We start from the raw sequence: 20,809 nt of genomic DNA, 5'->3' as shown, positions 1-20,809 counted from the left end.
ATATATATTTTACAAGTTTTACTGTACACTTATGGAAGAATATTTTACTTGTTTCAAATGTAAACACCGTGCACTCAGCATAGATGGTGTAACCATGGTGGCGACAGACCTGGAAAACTGGGAAAAGTTATTGAATTTGAGGTGTCAAAAGAAGTCAGGGAAATGTCAGGGAATTTCGTCTTCATTGACTTTTTTAAAATTTTTAATTAATTTATTTATTTAAAGATATCGTTATGGAACTCTGCACGGGAACAGGAAATCTCGTTCGTAATATTCGGCCTCAGCTTTTAGGCCCCTTTTATGCGCAACACAACCACGGCGCCAGAAACCAGTGATGGCAGGAAGAAGGGGGGGGAGAGAAATTTCTCTCGTCGTGGCTTCTCGGCGGGAATTTTAAATTTTAAATAGGAAATAGGAAAATTGTTATAACTCTGGCACTATGGGAGCAATCTACTTCGGATAACTTTTGTTTTGCAGCTAAAACATCAGCGCATGTGTACAATTCAGAACGCCGAACCGAGGAAGGGGGTTTGGGGGTCGTGAACCTCGAATTTCAATGGGAAAAAAAACATAATAATCTGGAGTTTGCTCCTCTTCTCCCACTATTTTGGAGAGAAGCCGCGAACTTTAGTATTCTATGAATGGATATTTCTCAAGAGAATGAAACATGTTTCATGTTCTTGGGTGCCATACAAGTTGAATAATAAGCCAAAATGTGATTTTTACGAAAAATAGGTAATTTACATTTTTGAAGGGAAATTGTTATAACTCAGACACTATGGGAGCAATCTACTTCGGATCAGTTTTGTTTTTAAGCTAAAACATCATAGCATGCAACCGTGTCCAATTCAGAACACCGGACCGAGGAAGGGAGGTTTAGGGGCACAACCCCCGAATTTCAATGAAAAAAACAAAAATCTGGAGTTTGTCCCTTCTTCCCCCGCTATTTTGGGGAGAAGGCGCGAACTTTAGTATTATTTTCAAAGAATGGACATTTCTCAAGAGATCTTAACATGTTTCATGTTCTTGGGTGCCATACAAGTTGAATAATAAGCCAAAATTATTTTTTTTTACGAAAAATATTAATTTCCATTCTGGAGGAAAATTGTTATAACTCTGGTACTATGGGAGCAATCTACTTCGGATAAGTTTTGTTTTGCAGCTAGAACATCATAGCATGCAACCGTGTACAATTCAGAACGCCGGACAAAGGAAGAGGGGCTTGGGGGGCGACCCCCGAATTTCAATGAAAAACCCACAAAAATCTGGAGTTTGACCCTCTTCTCCCGCTATTATGGGGAGAAGGCACAAACCTTAGTATTCTCTTCAGAGAATGGACGTTTCCAACGAGAATGAAACATGTTTTATGTTCCTGGATGCCATACAAGTTGCATAATGAGCCAAAATGTGAAACTCTGTTCGGAAATGTGGCATGGATATGTTGCGGTGAGGGGGGAGGTTGGTCATCAATATGAATTTCCCAGGCTTGCTTCAGACCTGTGTCAGACCGTATGGGAGTAGTAAGGGGACTTGTCAACAGATGGAGGGGATATGAGCGGGTGGGGCCATCCGATAGTTGTCGGACGTCGTAGTAAGGCATTTTGTTGGGCAAACTGAAGGAACATGGAAACAAATAGGTTCCATTGATACATACGATTTTTGTCGAATATCGCCACCTGACAAAGTACCTCACTACAACATGCGACAGAAATTGCATGGACTGCAACATCCAACAAAAATCGCATGCATAAACAAGAAGAGCTTTAGACTGCAAATATGCTGCTCGAATTTTGTTACTCTTCTGGCTCACTTCACGTTATTTAATGTAGCAGTGCTTACGAAGGTTTTCTTTCATCATCCTGACGCATTACTGGTTTCGCACAAGTTAACATATGTTTACAATGACATTGCACTATTCTTCGGTAACAAAAAGAATCCAACCAAATGGGATATATATTGAATAGCCATGAGAAAGTTCAACAAATCTGCATTGTTGAACGTTATAAAAATTGACAAATGCATGCTCCCAACCTCAAATTTACAGCAACACTAGTATTGCAATGAAATTAACGCCACTCTCTGTCCTGTCTGTTTAAACTCATGAGAGATGGTCATTAATCTCTCACTGAGTAAGGTTAATGTCCAATATTATGAAATAAAATACTACTAATAAATATGTACAACCTTGGTGACAATGAAGTTCGACCAGAAAGGAATACGTGATTAAATGCACAGAGGCATAGGCGGTGGAATGGGTGACCCGCAGAAGTGACGTATTGTGTGTAAGAGGAGGCGTGTGAGCAGGCAAGAATCATGATCCCAGCATGTTGCACCCAAGGTCACGTAAAGAACGAAAACGGGGAACTATACGCTTGACATTGAACTTCGACCAGGCACCAGACCCATACGGAAAATTCCAGATAGTGGCGCATGACGTCACGGACACGATAAGGGAGTCCGCTGTATATAAGCGCGTGCTGTGCACCGAGGAACCGCAGTGCATCATCACCATGGCCAGGGGCAAACATATTGACAACACCGTGAGGAGAAGAGTGGTGGAGTTGCAACAGGATGGACTCAGCGAACGGGAAATAGGGCGCCAACTGAACTTACCCAAGTCAACCATCTACTGCATCATCACACACCACCAAAATACGGGTACTACAGAGCCAGGTAAGGCCCCCGGTCGAAAACACCTGCTGAGCGTGCGTGACCTACGGATATTTAGGTGCTATATCCAGACCAACAATCATGTTTCTGTGGCCGAATTACGACTGTGGACTCGAGAACGCTTTCACATTGAAGTGTCAACCAGAACCATTCGCCGTTACCTACAGCGATGCGGTTACCGAGTGTACAAGGCGAAACGTAAACCCTTCCTTTCCATGTTGAACAAAGGCAATCGACTACGGTAAGCACGAATGTACCGGGGATGGAAATTTCGTCAGTGGAACAGGGTTTTGTGGTTGGACGAATCCATTTTCAATGTTGTGTACGGGAAAGTACGGAAAACAGTCATTTGTCGGAAGGAGGAACAGAATGAAGCAAAATGTTATGCACGTCGGGTACAGAAACATGCATCAGTGATGGTATGGGGATGCATGATGGCATCTGGGGTTGGCCCACTACTCGTCTGTGAGGGCATTGTGAATGCACACGCCTATACACGCCTACTGGAGCGGCATCTTCCCACAGTGAGAAGGCACCTGTTCCACAGGCGGCGTCTCATCTTTCAACACGACAATACCAGGCCTCATACAGCGCTGCTGACAAGAGAATGGTTGACTCGCCATCACGTGCGAACTCTGCCATGGCCACCATCGAGTCCTGACCTCTCGCCCATTGAGAATGTGTGGCATGTTCTTAAGCGACGTATGCAACAGAGGGGACCCACGACAGTGGCTGTTCTTATCGCCTGCCTCCAGGAGGAATGGCACCGCATCGATGTGGAATACCTTGAACGACTCGTCCGCAGCATGCCCCGCCGCATTGCCACAGTTATTCGCCGACGGGGCGGTGTCACACCATGGTAAACAGGATCCCCTCTAACAGTGGTCGAACTTCAATGTCACGTGTAAATGGACGAAAATGTTTTATTTTGTGTGGACACCATACATTTCTGCGTTGCAGCGGAAATTTATGTTTTCCTTTGTTCCATGTAGCCTGCTGAATAACATATGTTCAGCATATGCATGTGTTCTCCTTCTTTCACAACGCAATCCTATATTTGTGACTGGTCGAACTTCATTGTCACCAATGTTGTAAATATTTTAATATCATATTTACTCAAATCATTAAATCATAACAGCAAATCACTTTCTTCAAGAATTGACTTTTCTCTGCCAGCCCTGCTAAATTTTCACTTTCCATCTACTGATTTATATGAAGGGTGGCCAAAAAGTAAATGGTAAAAATAGTAATTTTTTGCCCGGTCGAAATATCGAAATAATACGAATTTGACATAAAATGCGAATTATTGGCGTTTTTAGCGATTTTTTTTAAAAGAAATGTCCTAAAACAACGAGAAATTCCATGAAATCCAACATTCTTGTCTTTTCTAGGCCATGTTTGTGAACATAGAACATGCAAGTTTTCCAACATTTTACTCAAGAGTAAACTATAGAGTTATACGTACATGGAATAATTCCGACAGCCACATTAAATCATGTATTTCCCACGATGGCATCTTCTATCAAAACCATTTGCATCACAGAGCAAAGTGGCAGGGTTCTAACAGGAGATCGAGTGCGTATCCCGTGCATCACACGGGAGCCACATCTTTGTATTTGTCACACGAGATATGTTTTGAATTACCAAGCTAAGTGTGCACATCGGCATTTGTCGAGCGAGTAATAATGGAGCTCAGTCATTAGGGCGTCTGACTACTATGCAAGAGACCCAGGGTCGATCCCTTGTGGGGGAGAACCGGGATGTTTTCCACCTATTCAAACTGTTCCGGCGCCCATCCAGCATCATATGAAGCTGGTACCTTGAGGAAACTTTGAGGGATAAAGGTAGCCAGGAACGTGGTGCTAATCACATCACCCCTACCTTCAGCCATGATCAAGAAAGTGTGGGGCTCTAACTCCACACCCCTACTATACACCTTCATGGAAAAGTGCTGGGGAGCACTTTACTTTCACTTCCTCAAAAATCTGTTCCAACATATCAAACTGTCACAAAAATACGTAGACCTTGTGACCTACAATTTAAAATAATAGTTTAAAACCACAATGGAGTATTACGTTTCGGTATATTTGGCAGATAAATGTTCTAAAACAAAAACGCGAATTTTGAAAAACTTAACACTAACAAGTCAAAAAAAGATAATGCCAATTTTTGGTGCCATAATATATTGGTATCTGTTACGTGAGATTGATTGATTTTAATTTTTTGGGTGCGTCGCCACTTATGGTCATTATGCACCCTTCAGTATATACGGGGAGAATTCCATTATCTAAAATCCTTACCTTAAAATTAAAAAAGAGGTATGGAAAGTAACTTTTCCAAAATAACTTTCAAGATATCAAACTCTCACGAAGAGGCATAAGCCATATGACTTACAATTTGAAACAGTAGTTTAAAAACACCATGATGGTATAATTTCAGATATTTGCCAGAAAATGCTCTAGAATGAAAATGTGAATTTTGGGAAAAATAACACCGTATAGTAAAAAATAAAAAATAAGAAAATACACCAATTTGAAAAAAAATAACGAAATATCAAGGTCCCTACTGATTAGGCATAAATAAAACAAGAATATCAGTTGTAATTTATTGCATTAGTAACAGTGAGTCCTAACCTAATTTTCGGCATAATTACCACCGTTGTTCTGGCATTTGTCGTAGCATGGCACTAAATTTTGTATGCCCATGGTATATGTGTCTGACAGCAAAGACTGGAACTGTCTCTACAGCAGTGTAGCTGTCAAATCCTTGCCCTGCCAGAAACCTCTTCAGTTAAACAAAGAGATGAAAGTCTCTACATTCAAGACCAGGGCTGTACAGGGAGTGGTCCAAGATCTCTCAACTTAAGTGATGCAAAGGGTCCGTGTGTACTCAGCTGAATGGGGTTGTGCAAATTCGATTGGCCGTGAATTGTCTGCACCATCGTCTGACCATACTATCAACGTCCGGTCTGCACACCTCACACGATTGCTGGTGGCTCTGTGCCAAATTCTGAGCATGCAATGTAGGCTACATCTACATCGCAGTCGGTGGGAGACTGTATGAGAGCTGCAATCTTTAACGTAGAACTGTCCTAAAACTGCTGCATTACAACTGTACCAGATTACAGTTACATGCCACTTCTTCCTATCTGCATGTGTGTGTGTCGCTCTCCAACCACTAGTGCTGCGTATAGGCACCATTGGAGCTTTTTTCAGGATTCCCCTTTTATATGAACTTTCAGAACCTTTTATTATTGGAGTGTTCCTGTTTTAATGTGTGGTTAGCTAAATCAGATACCTATACAATGCAATTCTATAAAATCCTTGCGTTAAATTTCTAATACCTACATAATACCCTTTTCGTCAGCAATAATGGTATATCTGCATGTTGTCAGTTTCACAGTACTTCAGTTGGATATACTGTACTGAAGCAGAAATCCCATTGATAATGTAAGGAAATATGACACTTTATTTTGTTTGATTCAATTGTTTCACTTATAAGCAAGAGTTAAGTTGTTTGCTTTACAGAGAAGAGAGAAGTTGCTTTATGCATTGAAAAATGAGGCCGCACTCATGGTTCTTGCAAGCAGAGGGTTCCAAACCTCAGTGGAAATATCAACATATAATACCGAGAATGAATAAGGAGACTGATAAATTACAAAATGTATTTCTTAATCATTCACTCTTCACTCTTATCTCATTTAGTCGTACCTTTAAAAATAATCAAGTATTTTATTTTAAACTTACTACGTATGACAAAATTCCGTAATCCTTCCCTAGCTTGTGAATTGTAATAATTTTCCAAATTCACTATTTTCTGGTTTGAATTCAAATCATAGATAATAGAGAAATTAAGTCAATTTCATAGAAGATACGTAATATTGGTACTTAACAAAACCATACATACTGTGTGAGTTTATTATTTCTATTTGCAAAAAATCGATTTCGTTTAGTTTCTAATTGTCAGGGAAAAACGTAAATTTTTTCTTGGAAAACCTGGAAAAGTCAGGGAATTTTATTTCTGCTTGTTTGTAGCCACCCTGTGTAACTCAACGTGCCTTTCATGCTGTATACGTTATACATTGCTGGAGTAACACTCTGAAATCATATACAAAAGTGCTCCTTTGGACACTCACAGATTATCTTCACATGGCAAAACTTTGCTCTGATTGGCTGTTCCACAGAATCCAGTCGAGGAAAGCAAGTAGCAATTAGAACATGTCCTATTCCTCCAAACCAGTCAAGCAGTCAGCCAGGCGGCCATGATTGCTACCTAGAAAGTTAGTTCAGCATTAACTAGGGCATTCCTACTAGAAATCCAGTCCCGTGTGATAGGGGCTTTACATATATGTGTGTGTGTTAAACAAGGGTAGTACTGCATGAATGACAGAGCACACTGACCAATATCATCCGCAATTTTCGTTTTCGCACTTCAGTAGCCCCCCTTTTTTTTAATAATATTAATGTATTTATTTTCCAGTACATTTTATTGCCATGTTCTTATAGCACAGATTGTTGTAATCACTGAATTTTAGCAGTAACACAATAAAGAAACTACGGTCCAGACTCAAAATTGTAAATTGAGTAACTGTTACAAGCAATGAATGTGTAATCATGTTGATAATGAACACAACAAAGCATAAGGCTACAGTATTGAGATGGCAGTGAAATATTTTACAATGAACCCAGTTGGCAGGGAGGAAAAATGTTTCTTTGATCAATTGGGGAATGAAGACTTAGTATTAGTACTTATAGACAACACTACAGAGCCGAAGTTTTGTCAACATACAGAAGCGTCATGTGCCTAAATTTGGCCATATATTTATATAACCCATGGTGCAACAACCCAATGAGGACCCAGGCCTACCACCTACTGTCGGTTTCACTCCCACCTGATTCTATTCACTCACTTGCCCGAGGTGCGAGATCATCCAACCAGTTACAGGGTTTCATGTGGTCAGCACGACGAACCTCCAGTCTTTGCTGTAGGTTTCCATGGCTGGGTTATGCTACTCATTTGTAACTCCCCAATTTCCTCACGATGGTGGGTAGCCACCGGTCCCACACATAGGCCGAAATCTCTTGTTGTGCTTTTCCTAGGAGACTCAAACCTGTGCACGTCTCGTAGCGTGAGCACAAAGGAAAATAATAAAAGAGAAGTGTTTTAATTGTTCAATTTGCAACAAGGATTTTCCCTGTAAATGAGATATTAGTAAACACATGAGGGTTCACACAAAAAAGAATAGCCTTTGATTTGTTCAATTTGCAACAAGGATTTTGCTCGTAAAGGGGAGCTTAAGGTATATGTGAGGGTTCATACCAATGAGAAGCCTCTCAGTTGTTTAATTTGCAACAAAGACTTTACCCATAAAGGAGTTCTCAGTATACATGCGATGGTTCACTCAAAAAAGAAGCTTTTTAATTGTTCAATTTGCAACAAAGATTTTGCCTGAAAAGAAGATCTTAGTGTACATAGGAGGGTTCACTTGAAACAAAAGCCTTTAATTCTTCACTTTGCAATAAAGGTTTTGCCCGTAATCATCGACTTAATGCACATTTGAACATTCACACTAAGTAGAAGCCTTTCCATTGTTCAATTTGCAATAAATGTTTTGTGTGGAGATATGTACTCAAAATAGATATGAAGCTACACAGTCAAGATAAATCTTTGAAGTGTTCAATTTGCAACAAAAACTTTGCAATAAAGGATGTCTTAATTCGCATATGTGCATTCACACTAAAGAGAAGCTTTGAATTATGCAATTTGCAGCAAATGTTTGTCTGGAGACATAACTTGAATAGACATATGAGGAAGTTTCCCATCAAAGAGAAACATCTTAAATGTTGATTTGTGACTAGTAATTTTCTTTAAAGGTACAGTATCTTCAGTGTGCATATGAGAAGACACACAAAAAATAAACTTTGTAATGGTTCAGTTTGCATAAAATATTTTGTCTGTAAATATAAATTATAATGCATGTGGGGAGATTAAACATCAAACAGAAGTCATTAAGGCTGTATGGATGCGAGAAGTAGTGATTTGCCAAACAGTGATCTCTTGACTCTCAACACATGTCACTTGCTTTAGAATCTAAACATCTGTTTTATCAAAATCAATTGTTGTCTACACATCGGGAGGAATGTCTTTTTTATCCAGCAGGGATCTCACTTGTACTTCACAGAGGTCACCAGTAGTTGCAAGCCATCTCGTGTGCCTATTCTTTAACCAAGATACCAAACAAACAATGATGCTGCCACAGCAGGCACTCTCACCTGTACATATTGGCTGTTGTGGTCAAGGAAGTTATGGCCCTGAGCTGCGTGTAATATCTTTTTATGTACACATGGTCGTAGTTCTTATGTGACACATGATTCGTAGAGCTGATTACATAATACAGCATGTTAAAATGGTGTTTTGAAAACCACGATGTAGCTTTTGGAAATAATGTTTCTCTCACCACAAAGAACTCAAGCTGTACTCCTTCCTCTACTGATGCACCAAGATAAATTAATATTATATAATTTAATTTGAATTTAGAATTGATAATCTTAAATTTCGCCTTTTGACTTTTTCCTCAAGTGTGCCTATAAATATCAACAATATCAGCATTGCTATAGAACTTTGTAGATAATTAAGTTGCGAGATACAAATCATAATTTTTAGTTTGTATTATTGGTTTCACACACTGATGCTTGGGAAATTTTCTTGTGAGAAAATTGAAAAAAAAAACTGAACCTCGCCCAGCAATAAAGTCAGTTCAATTCAATTCAATTCAATATATATATATACCGGGTTTTCGTAAATGATTGTCGGGGTTTCCTCATTGTTGTAATCGATCTGGGTGAATGACACGGTGAACACAAATGCACCATATTGTTGAGAAACTCAACAAGTTTTGTTCCTTATTTGTTTCATAGACCTCTGTTTCCCGATTCTGCCGCCAGGTGGCAGTTTTCTAAAATGGCGGATATTACTAGTGAGAAGGCATTCTGTGTCCTTGAATATCACGCAACGAGGTCCGTTACAGTTGTGGTACGACATTTTTGTGCGCGATGTCGGAAAGATGCACCGTCAGACAATTCGATTAGAAGGTGGCATGCACAGTTCAAAGAAAAAGGTTGCATTTGCAAAGGCAAAAGCAGTGGTCGACCATCAGTGTCGGAACATGATGTGGAGCGAGTTCGTGAAACCTATCTGCGGCGCCCGTAGAAATCGATTCCTGCTGGATCCAAGGAACTCAACATTCCGAAGACAACATTATGGAGTGTTCTACGAAAACGGCTAGACATGAAACCATACTGCCTAAGTCTGCATCAAAAGCCAACACGTAACGACAGTCGTGTACGGGAAACTTTCGACAGCGATATGCAAAATCTCATGGCTGACGATGACAATTTCATCGGGAATTTCGTTTCCACTGACGAGGCGACATTCCACCTAAGTGGAAAAGTAAACACACACAATGTGCGCATATGGGGAACGGAAAATCGTCATCAGTTTGTTGAGTTGGTTCGGGACTCGCCTAAAGTGAATGTTTTTTGTGCTGTGTCACGAGAAAGGTGCGTGGCCCATTCTTCTTCATGGAGAAAACGGTTACGGGATTGACATTACTGGATATGTGGAATGAGTGGCTATCTTCAAGTGGAAGAAGATTCTAACACCTTCATCAAGCAATTGGATGGAGCCTCACTTCACTTCCACTGTGAAGTGCGATCATTGCTCAACAGAACATTACCACAACGTTGGATTGGGCACGGGAGTGATGAGGATGAATACCTTTCATCATGGCCGCCTCGTTCCCCTGACCTTTCTCCTTGCGATTTTTTTCTCTGGGGATATGTAAAAGATACAGTTTCCCATTACCCACTACCATTGAGGAACTGAAAACACGCATAACGAATTCCATCAACAGTGTTACACGTGATATGCTATCCCGAGTGTGGCAGGAAATGGACTATCGCTTAGATATCTGCAGGATATCGCGAGGCGAGCACATGGAACATTTGTGACTTTGTCATAAAAACTTGGTGAGTTTTCTAACATTTTGCAAAAAATTGCATGTATCTATCTTTATTATGTAAAATACAGTGCTTGTTTGTAACCCCGACAATCATTTACGAAAACCCTGTATATACGAATTTCCACTAGGATTGAACTTTTTTTAAATCTTGTCTTCATTCGTATTTTTTATTTATATTTGTTGAAAAATAGTGTTGCGCAGGTTCTAACATACCTTTAAAGGGTCTCTTTTTAGAAAAAGGCAGGCAGCCGGAGCATAGTGGAGGTGGGACCAAGGTAGTGTTAGGGGGCGGTAGGTCAATTGCCCCAGGGGCAGAGCCCGGAATTGGAGGGCAATTTTTATGAAATTTTTACATTTCCAATTGTTTCCTCACCTTAAATCATACATTTCTGGAATCCTTGATTCCTACCTTTTCCAACGATGTATGATACATATTTCTATTCAGAAGGGTCGATTCGACATCCTTACCATAACTATCCTTGCACTCTGACCACCACAATGTAAGCTAATGTTAATGTTCTCTACATTGATCAATGACAACTAGTTTCACTACATAACAAGGAACTAACAATTGTGAATGGGATGCAAGTATTAATGGCAGTCTTTATTATTAACATTGAATAACTTGAAACTGATTGTAAAATGAATTTCACTATTCTATTTGGCAGAAGATTTCACTTGATTTTAACCTGGCACTACTTGTGATCAGATCTGCCATGCTGTTACTCGTGGCTGAGCGTGGCACTCAACCCAAGTAGTTTCGTATTTGTAATGATTTTGGTTGCTAAATTTGAGTCAGATCAGGAAGTTTACGCAATATATGTATATTTTGTTTATGAATAATACACTTTTTAATGATTCACTTACTTTATTTAAGAATCAAATAAAATCAATTGTAACTCATTTGCCACATGAAAATACAGTTAGTCGCAAGTGAGCTTCGTGCTCCTTTCTTTTCGTGCCTCTGACACATATGAAAAACAGAGATGACTCAGAAAGCATTAGCGATGACTCATATTTTACGTTGTGGTATTTTATTGCATGAGGATACTCGGAAAGGAAGGTAGATGAGAGTTTGGCTCTCACACTTCCATGAAGCTCAAATTACAAGCATTTCAAACGAAAAGTAAGCACAGCACTCACCCGTGAGTAAAGACAGGTTAAAGTGTCACTTGCTCCTATTTCCATGTGAAAAGTTCAAGATGTTGCATTGGGTGTGTAACATGCATCAGGGATGAAGCAATTGGTCTCTTACATGCTGCATATGTTCATTGATGTCTGCAGAAATTATATGGGTGGTTCCACACTTTTGACTCACCATGTATTTTGTATTTAAATTTGGGTTGTAGAGGTACGCCTTGTGTATCAGAATATATTGGTTTATACACGTTGAAGAATTATGTAGAATTATGTAAGTAACAAAATACAATACATTTCGAACATTTCAATTCTTGAGAAATCAGCATTTAATTTTGCTGGTTAATGCGAACTGGCAGAACCTTCAAAGTATGCTTTTTTTCTTCTTTTTTGCACTCCGTATGTAATAACTGCCTTTTTATAATAAAACACCATATATATCTGTATTATTTATTTTATTATGAATACTTTGGAAGATTGGGGTTGAAATGCACACCTAAGTATTCATCACAGTGAAAATCCTTTCAAATGCCCACATTAAAAGTTTATATACACACCTTACAAAAAGTTTGGAATATTGTTATACAGTATTTACATTAGGTGATTGGTACAGGCTTCCAATGCAACAACACATGGTATCTGTGTTTGCTGGATGTTCTTGTTTTTTCACCAACATATGCCACTTCCAAATATAACAATATTCCAAACTTGAGCCTAATATAACAATATTGCAATTTTTTTGTGAGGAGATTTCACATCAATGAGAAGCCTCTTAATTGTTTAACTTGAAACATAGATTTTACTTATGAAGAAACTTAATATGGATTTGAGAATTCATAACAAAGGACACTTCAAGAGAAAAAAGTGTGACCTATTACAAGAAAAAAGGACAGCATGATACCAAAATGATCAAATTTATCTTCCTGTAGTATTCATTGCTCTTGAACCTCTGATTTATTGAATATCATAATTAGGACAAAGTTGAGACTGCTTCCAACAACCTTACTGCCCTGCTTCCATTTATCTTAATAGTACAGCACAGTAACAATTATACTCATTCAGAATATTTATAAATATTGAAATACTTGTTTTCTTTTGTAACTATACTATATCAATCTAGTAAGTTCCACTTTCCCTTTTAGTACTGGCAGATTTTTCTGGCCAGTACCCAGCTGCACTGTACCTTTCAGAATTTACTTTTACTCAGATATTGTTCATAGATAAATGTTCTTATCGCTACATGAGCTATGAAGCAAATCATTAATATTAATGAATAGTAATTTCATTCTACCTATATTGTGAAGGGAGGATTAGATGCATACTATTTTCTTTAATGAATTTTCTTGTGTTCTTCAATTCTGTAGCCTAAACATGAATTTTGCAAAGGTAAAGCAATATGTTCTTGTATGCAGACAAATGCAGTGAGTTTCCCTTTCAAAGAAGGAAAGAGCTATTGGAATGAGGGAGGGGGAAGGAGTTGAGTTTTTGACATTCCAATAGAGTGTTCAAAAATTCAGCATGTTTTCAATCACTGACTGACAGCCTGCCAACCAAGGAGTGTGATTTCATAGATACACTAGTTATTTGATTGAGGGCATGAACCAAATGTGAACACTTGTTGCAGTGGAGTTTGCTCTGAGAGGTGTGGAACACTTGATTACAGATGCATATTCTGATGGTGATCCGTACTTGCCTGTTTGAAGCATACTAAACATAATTTTTATTTCTGAATCTTTTGTTTCTTGACTTAAGCAATAAAGACTTATTAACATCAAATTGCTGTTTGATAAAAATTTCGAAGTTTATATTTGTAATTATTTCTTTCTCTGCTTTTCCTGAGCAATGTACCATATGTTACTGTTCAGCATATTAAGAACAATATTTACAGAATACTGAGGCAATAAACCCCACCAAGCGACTCCATTACTTTTTCCTAGCCCAAAGATGAGTATCCCTGCACCAAGAGGTACCAAGATTTCAAGGCTTTTTAGTTTTAGCATACACGTCCAGTAATAAGTCTGTCCAATTTTGACTGTCAGACTGAAAGCTCCATGGTCTCGCACCTACATTGGGCTATAAATCTAGGTTCATCCTTTCATCAAATACTGCACACTTTTCATTTTTATGAATTTTTTGTATACTTAATTTATTTGTATCTCATTAATATAAAAGTTAAATTAGACAGCATTTAATTTTATCCTGTCACAATTTTTGCTTTGGTACTGCACCAGTATTGAGCAAATATATTAGCAGTAATCAGAAGGCTACACTTTAAAAGTAGCTTTTCTACTGCTACAGCTAATCTTCCAAAAATGTAGCTTTGTTACAGCTAATCTACATTTACCAAAAATACACTTTGTTCTATGTGATAATGCCCACTTTACTACCTCTGCATAAGAAATAAACCAACCATATGGATATTTAAAATAATCGCTTAGCACTTGTGCTTACTAGATAATAGGTTCCGTTATTATTAACATGCGGCTCTCAATGGAAACAAACATCAAATCAAAATATTAATGTACATTGATAATATCTTCAAAAATGATTGAATTTTGGACATTTTATACAAAAGAATTGCATTGAATGCAGTTTTTTTTTCTCAACTTGTGGTGCAACAGCCCATAAAGTTCAGGGCCTACCTAATGACTGCCTGCCTCACTCCCACATGCCTCAGCAGAGGTGGGCGATCATCCAACCAGCTATGGAATGTTGTGTGGTCAGGTCAACAACAAACCCCCAGTCTTTGTTGTAGGTCTCCATGGCTGTGTTATAGTACTCGTTCATAGCCCCCAATTTTCTCATGATGGAAGGTCGCCATGGTCCCATGCACTGGCCAAAACCTCATGAGAAAAGTTGTTACAGTTACCCAGGAAACTTGTACATATAAATATGTAGAGAATATGTATGGAAGCGATTGGTAATTTCTATGTCATTCATCTTTACAAGGAATTACAATTTTGAAAGCATTGTAGGCCTCCTTGATGGCACAGTGGTAGCATCGTTTCCTTCTAATGAAGAGGTCCGGTGGAGGCACATAGTGGTTCAGATCCCACTGTAAACTGTAGGTCCAGTCCCAGTCAGCCTTACTGTGCATAAAGTGGACTTAAAACACCAGATCAAAAAAATTGGAATCAATGTAAAGAAAGAGAAGAGTGAACGGTAACATGTACTTGTGCCTAATAAAATTTTTTGGTGTGGACATAGTGTGGATGAAAATGTCAGGTGAATACAACACCTAAATAATTTTCTGAATTACTTGAGGCATCCCCCAATTCTGACTACTGTGAATGAATTACTCTTGCAAATGTTCAGCTTCCAGAGATTGGTCTCCAGACTGCAAGAGACTTACAACTGTGAGTTCATGTTAGACCAGGGGTCTACCTTGAGCACTAAGAGAGAGATGAGACCCAGATGGAGTTCAGAGGGCTGAGGGCATGTGAGGATGGAGGTTGACCTTGAGCTTTGACACTGTGTAGTGCAGCCCTAAGTCAAATGGACATATCTGGTCATAAGTAGATATGGTTGTAGTAACTCTTTTTTACCCTTCAACAGAAAGAAGAAGAAAAGGAAGATTGAATGAATGTAACTGTGCGAGGCAATGACAACATATTGTCATACCATTGATATGAACCAACCTTTATGGCCAACCTAATGAAAAAATGAATATTTTTTGACTAAGTGGTAAAAAAATATTATGTAATAATTATTGAAGGAATAATATACATTAAATTACGCACACATAGAAGATGTACTACGTAGAACTTTAAGTAAAAAATGCAGCGTCGACAGGAATCCTCAAAGATCGAGCAGCAAAAGTGAAAAATCAGGCAAAGTCAGGCCAACTCGGTAGCTCAGTGGTAGAGCAATGGCATGGAACACCAGAGACCTGCGTTTGAGTCCTGGTCGAGCCTGCATTTTTCGCTGAATATTCTACATAATAATATACATGTATTTACCTTTTCATGAGTACATCCCCATCATCAATCTATTCTACCCTCCTTTCTTTTCATTGATTTGCACATGTAAATCATTCTCATTATTTCCTCAAAAAGTGAATCTATATTTGTGTCATTTTTTTTTCAGCTACCTGATCAAGAAGTATGTGCATGAACAGGTACAAGATATTCCAAGTCCATTTCCACATTTGCCAGTGTCTGCAGGAAACTTAAGAGAACAAGAGCAGCCAAAAGAAATTACTGAATGTATCAGTAGAGAAGAAAAATTTGAGGCTGAACCTGCACCAAAAACCCTTGCAAGCAAGGCACATATTGGTTCCAAGCCTATTAACAGGAGAACTCAATGTATAGCCCCCATCTCCAACAACACCTTCTCTGACAAAGGAATATTGATAACCCATCAACCAGAGATGCTTTTTAATTGTTCAGTTTCCAAGAAAACGTTTGTCCATCAAGCTGAGCGTAATACATTTATGAGTGTTCCTGCACAAGAGAGACATTTAAGTTGTTCAATTTGCAACAAGGATTTTGCCCTTAAAGTTCATCTTAATGAGCATGTGAGAGTTCACACAAAAGAGAAGCCTTTCAATTGTTCAATTTGCAATAAATATTATGCACGTAAAGGAGATCTTAGCAAACATATGAAATTTCACTCAAAAGAGAATCCTTTTAATTGTTCAATTTGCAATAGATATTTTGCTCGTAAATTTCATCTTAATGAGCATGTGAGGGGTCACACTGGAGAGAAGCCTTTCAATTGTTCGATTTGCAATAAATATTTTGCCCGTAAAGGAGATCTTAATAAGCATGCGAGGGCTCACACTGGAGAGAAGCCTTTCAATTGTTCAATTTGCAATAAATATTTTGCCCGTAAAGGAGATCTTAATAAGCATGTGAGGGGTCACACTGGAGAGAAGCCTTTCAATTGTTTGATTTGCAATAAATATTTTGCCCGTAAAGGAGATCTTAATAAGCATGCGAGGGCTCACACTGGAGAGAAGCCTTTCAATTGTTCAATTTGCAACAAAGATTTTGCCCGTAAAGATTATCTTAATGAGCATATGAGGATACACACTAAAATGAAGCCTTTCAATTGTTCAATTTGCAATAAATACTTTCTCCGTAAAGGACATCTTAATGAACATATGAATGTTCACTCAAAGGAGAAGCCTTTCAATTGTTCAATTTGCAATAGATATTTTGCCTGTAAAGTTCATCTTAATGAGCATGTGAGGGGTCACACAGGAGAGAAGCCTTTCAATTGTTCGATTTGCAATAAATATTTTGCCTGTAAAGGAGATCTTAATGAGCATGCGAGGGTTCACACTGGAGAAAAGCCTTTCAATTGTTCAATTTGCAATCAATATTTTGCCCGTAAAGGAGATCTTAATAGGCATCTGTTGGGTCACACTGGAGAGAAGCCTTTCAGTTGTTCAATTTGCAACAAAAATTTTACTCGTAAAGTTCAACTCAATGAGCATTTGTGGGTTCACACTGGAGAAAAGCCTTTCAATTGTTCAATTTGCAATCAACATTTTGCCCGTAAAGGAGATCTTAATAGGCATGTGAGGGGTCACACTGGAGAGAAGCCTTTCAATTGATCGATTTGCAATAAATATTTTGTCCGTGAAGGAGATCTTAATGAACATGTGAGAGTTCACACTAAAGAGAAGCCTTTCAATTGTTCAACTTGCAATAAGTATTTTGCCCGTAAAGGAAATCTTAGTTTTCATATGAATGTTCACTCAAAACAGAAGCCTTTCAATTGTTCAATTTGCCTGTAAAGTTCATCTTAATAGGCATGTGAGGGTTCACACTGGAGAGAAGCCTTTCAATTGTTCAATTTGCAACAAAGATTTTCCAGGTAAATATCATCTTAACCCATTACTGCCCAAATTATTTATTTTTCGAAATTTCTTGTATCCTTTGAAACCCTTTTGTAGTTTGTCTAAAATAATGCCAAAATAATGATTTTTATTTTTTTCGACCAATAGTCTTTTAGCTTTAGCATGTCGACAAATGTCGACAGTGAGCACGGATGGCACCATCAATACTGAATAACAAAACCTTAATAAACATGATTATTTTACTAAATATATGGGCAGTTATTACAACGAAATTCCACATATTTTATATTTTTATTGTTTGACATTCAGATTATATTGATACATGAACATATTTAGAAGAAATTACAATGCTCATTCATATTTTTACATTTGCAGCGGTACATAATAAAATTCTATCAATTATTTCTGAATTGAAATGCCACTTTTGAACCTAACTAAATAAAAACATAATTAAATTTTGGAAATAGAAAACAATGCGACTTTGTGTAAGTGTTGCTGATCTATTTCTGTGTGTGAAATGCCTCTGAACACTGTATATGGCATCCGACATTGCACTTCTTACATTTCTTCCTTGTAGCCTTTCCACAATGTCCACAACGTACTTGCTTGGAAACAGTTTCCAAATGATGTGATGTGCCATCAAATCGCACTTCAGGCAATACTCTGGATGAGACTTTAACGCTTGGCCTTCCTGCTAGTGGACGGTTTTTCACGTACGACTGCATATAATTCCGTACTACATACCTCGTAAATGAGAGCAGATCAAGCCCATCTTCTTTTTCTTTAGCAGTCAGGCGGTAAAGTTGCCATGCGTTGTTCATGGAAACGTTAAGCAGATAACTTATCATTGGCCAATACCATTTCTTGTTCCTGATACTAATCCTGTAGCATGCAATGTTTTGGTCCATGCGGTCAACACCACCCATGTAAGTATTGTATAGAGCAACACACGAAGGTTGAGGAACTGAAATGTATTTTTGTCCGCATTGCTCCATCGCCTTGCATGTCCCAGAGGTGACACACCCGAGACAGTTGATGCTACTGTAACGATGTTGTTATCATGGTAGCGTACAAGAGTAATGCCAGTACTTTTGTCTGTTAGTTGATGGTAACTTCCCCGCTCTTGTTTCCTGCACGAACTAACATCAGGAAGTGGAGCATTTTCTACACGATTTTGGGCGAACCGTACCAGTTCCATCGTGACCGTTTGTTTGTAAATGTTCCAGCAGACGAATGGAAGTAAAATAGTTGTCAAAAAACAAAGAGAGCCGTGAACGAGACGAAAGTTCGGATATCAAATCCATGACTACAGAGCCACCTACTCCTAATTCTGGTATTGTATTTCCGGTCGCAGCACCTTGATACGGCTCTCCTTGAATAAGATATCCAAGACGCGTCGACAATGCCCATACTTTGAAACCAAAGCGAATGGGTTTCCCGTGGATGTGCTGTTTGGCGCCATGTCTCCCATAATATGGCACCATTGACTCGTCAATTGAGAGATATGTATCACCTGGATAAAATTGAAGCCAACGCTCATTTATCATAGACCAAACTGGCCTTATCTTCCCAAAACGATCAACAGCGTCTAGTTTTGAATTGTCACAAAAATGTATGTATCGCAGTATTTCTTCAAACCTATTCCTTGACATTGCTTTCGAAACACCTGCGTGATGTACATCTTCAGATAATTCCCAATACATTCCGGTTCTAGCCATTACATTGTATCCAGAAAGGAATAATATTGCAAAGAAAAGTTTGAGTTCATTCTTGCACAACGTAAATGCAGGTTTTCCCTTCTGTACAGCATACTCAATTGTGGATTGAACTATAAATTCAATAACTTCATCGTCCAAAAACATTTCGAACAATTGTACCGGTGTGAAATCATTTTGAAGAAAGTCGGGCCGTGTGAAATCGATCGAAGGTTTGTCTCCGATGTCACTCTTTTCCCACTTACGAACTTGAGACTTTATTCTCTGATGTGAAGGTATAACTTTTACTCCAGTCTTGATTTGTTTACTCTCGATTTGAACACAACTACCGGGATCTTTGCTTGTTGACGCTTCAGATTTTGGTCGCTTCTGCGTAGGACTTCCAAAATCAAACTGAGGCACATTGGACACTGAAACAGCTTCAACATAATCGCACGCATCATCATCTGGTTCACCCTGTCTCAAATGCACTATTCCCTTATCGGTGATTTTGGAGCAAACCAGCACTGCACCTGTCCGAAGTTGATTACCAGAAAGTTTGTTCATATCTCCAACGGGTTCATCTTCATCACTATCACCATCGCTTAGAACATTATTCTCAGGAGGCTCGGTGTATACAATTGCATCTAAGAGGTCGTCTGTCTCTTCTAATATACAAGCGATCTGCTCTACAGTCAACCTGGAAAAATTATACAACTGTTATCGTAACAGGGCCGGTGATGAAAACAGTGGACCCGTCCGTGATCACTGTCGACAAATGTCGACACTAAATTATAACGACGTACGTAGAAGATGATAAAAACCATTCAACGAAAGTGAACATAGCGTAAATGTAACCAACATGTGCTTTTTATGCACACATAAAAATAACCTAATTAAGATTTAGTATAATACGAAAAAACATACCTATTGCTAGCAGCCATAGCGCACGATGCAAACACAATGCAAACACGTGTGAACAACAATGACTCCCCAAGCTCTGTGGAGGGAAACTGAAGGTCACTCTGCTGCAGTCGCTGAAATAGTTGCCAACTCATCCACGAAAGTTATCGTTGTAAACAAATGTGTCTGCAGATGAAGAGATCTGCAACTTTCCTTGCACTCTGTCAATGTGCTCTTTGATCAATGGCATCTTGGTTCACTGCTTAACAAGGAACAAACATTGATGATTAGCATGCACATAACAATGGCAGGCTTTATCCTTAACATTGAGTAAATTGAAAATTATTAAATACATTATGACTATAAAATTGATGTATTGTCATATTAATATTTGAAATAGTTAGGCTAAGTTCAGAGTTCCACATTTGTGCATTAGTTATAATAATTTTGTTCTTATGATTACTCAAAATTTATTCATATAATGTAATTGTGTCTGAAATTACTATTTAAACTAATTTTATTAAATATGATTTTTAAAAAAGCCAATTTGTATATTATAATAAAGTTATCAAATTGTGC

The 20,809-nt window shown here is 38.4% G+C and overlaps 1 protein-coding gene across 3 annotated transcripts in view; it reads left to right on the top strand.

Moving 5' to 3' along the window:
• The window catches only part of LOC145999701 (uncharacterized), a 49,856-nt gene extending 29,944 nt beyond the window's left edge, over positions 1-19,912 (top strand). For all 3 annotated transcript variants that reach the window (XM_083136956.1, XM_083136954.1, XM_083136955.1), the window contains exon 4: positions 15,914-19,912. In XM_083136956.1, the coding sequence (XP_082993082.1) occupies positions 15,914-17,387 (1,474 nt within the window). In that variant the 3' untranslated portion in view covers positions 17,388-19,912. The remainder of the gene's footprint in view (positions 1-15,913) is intronic.
• The last annotated feature ends 897 nt before the right edge of the window (positions 19,913-20,809 follow it).

Source organism: Lepisma saccharinum, chromosome 15 (assembly GCF_977018435.1).
Source record: "Lepisma saccharinum chromosome 15, izLepSacc3.1, whole genome shotgun sequence".
NCBI lineage: Eukaryota > Metazoa > Arthropoda > Insecta > Zygentoma > Lepismatidae > Lepisma > Lepisma saccharinum.
This window is presented reverse-complemented; position numbering and strand designations above follow the sequence as displayed.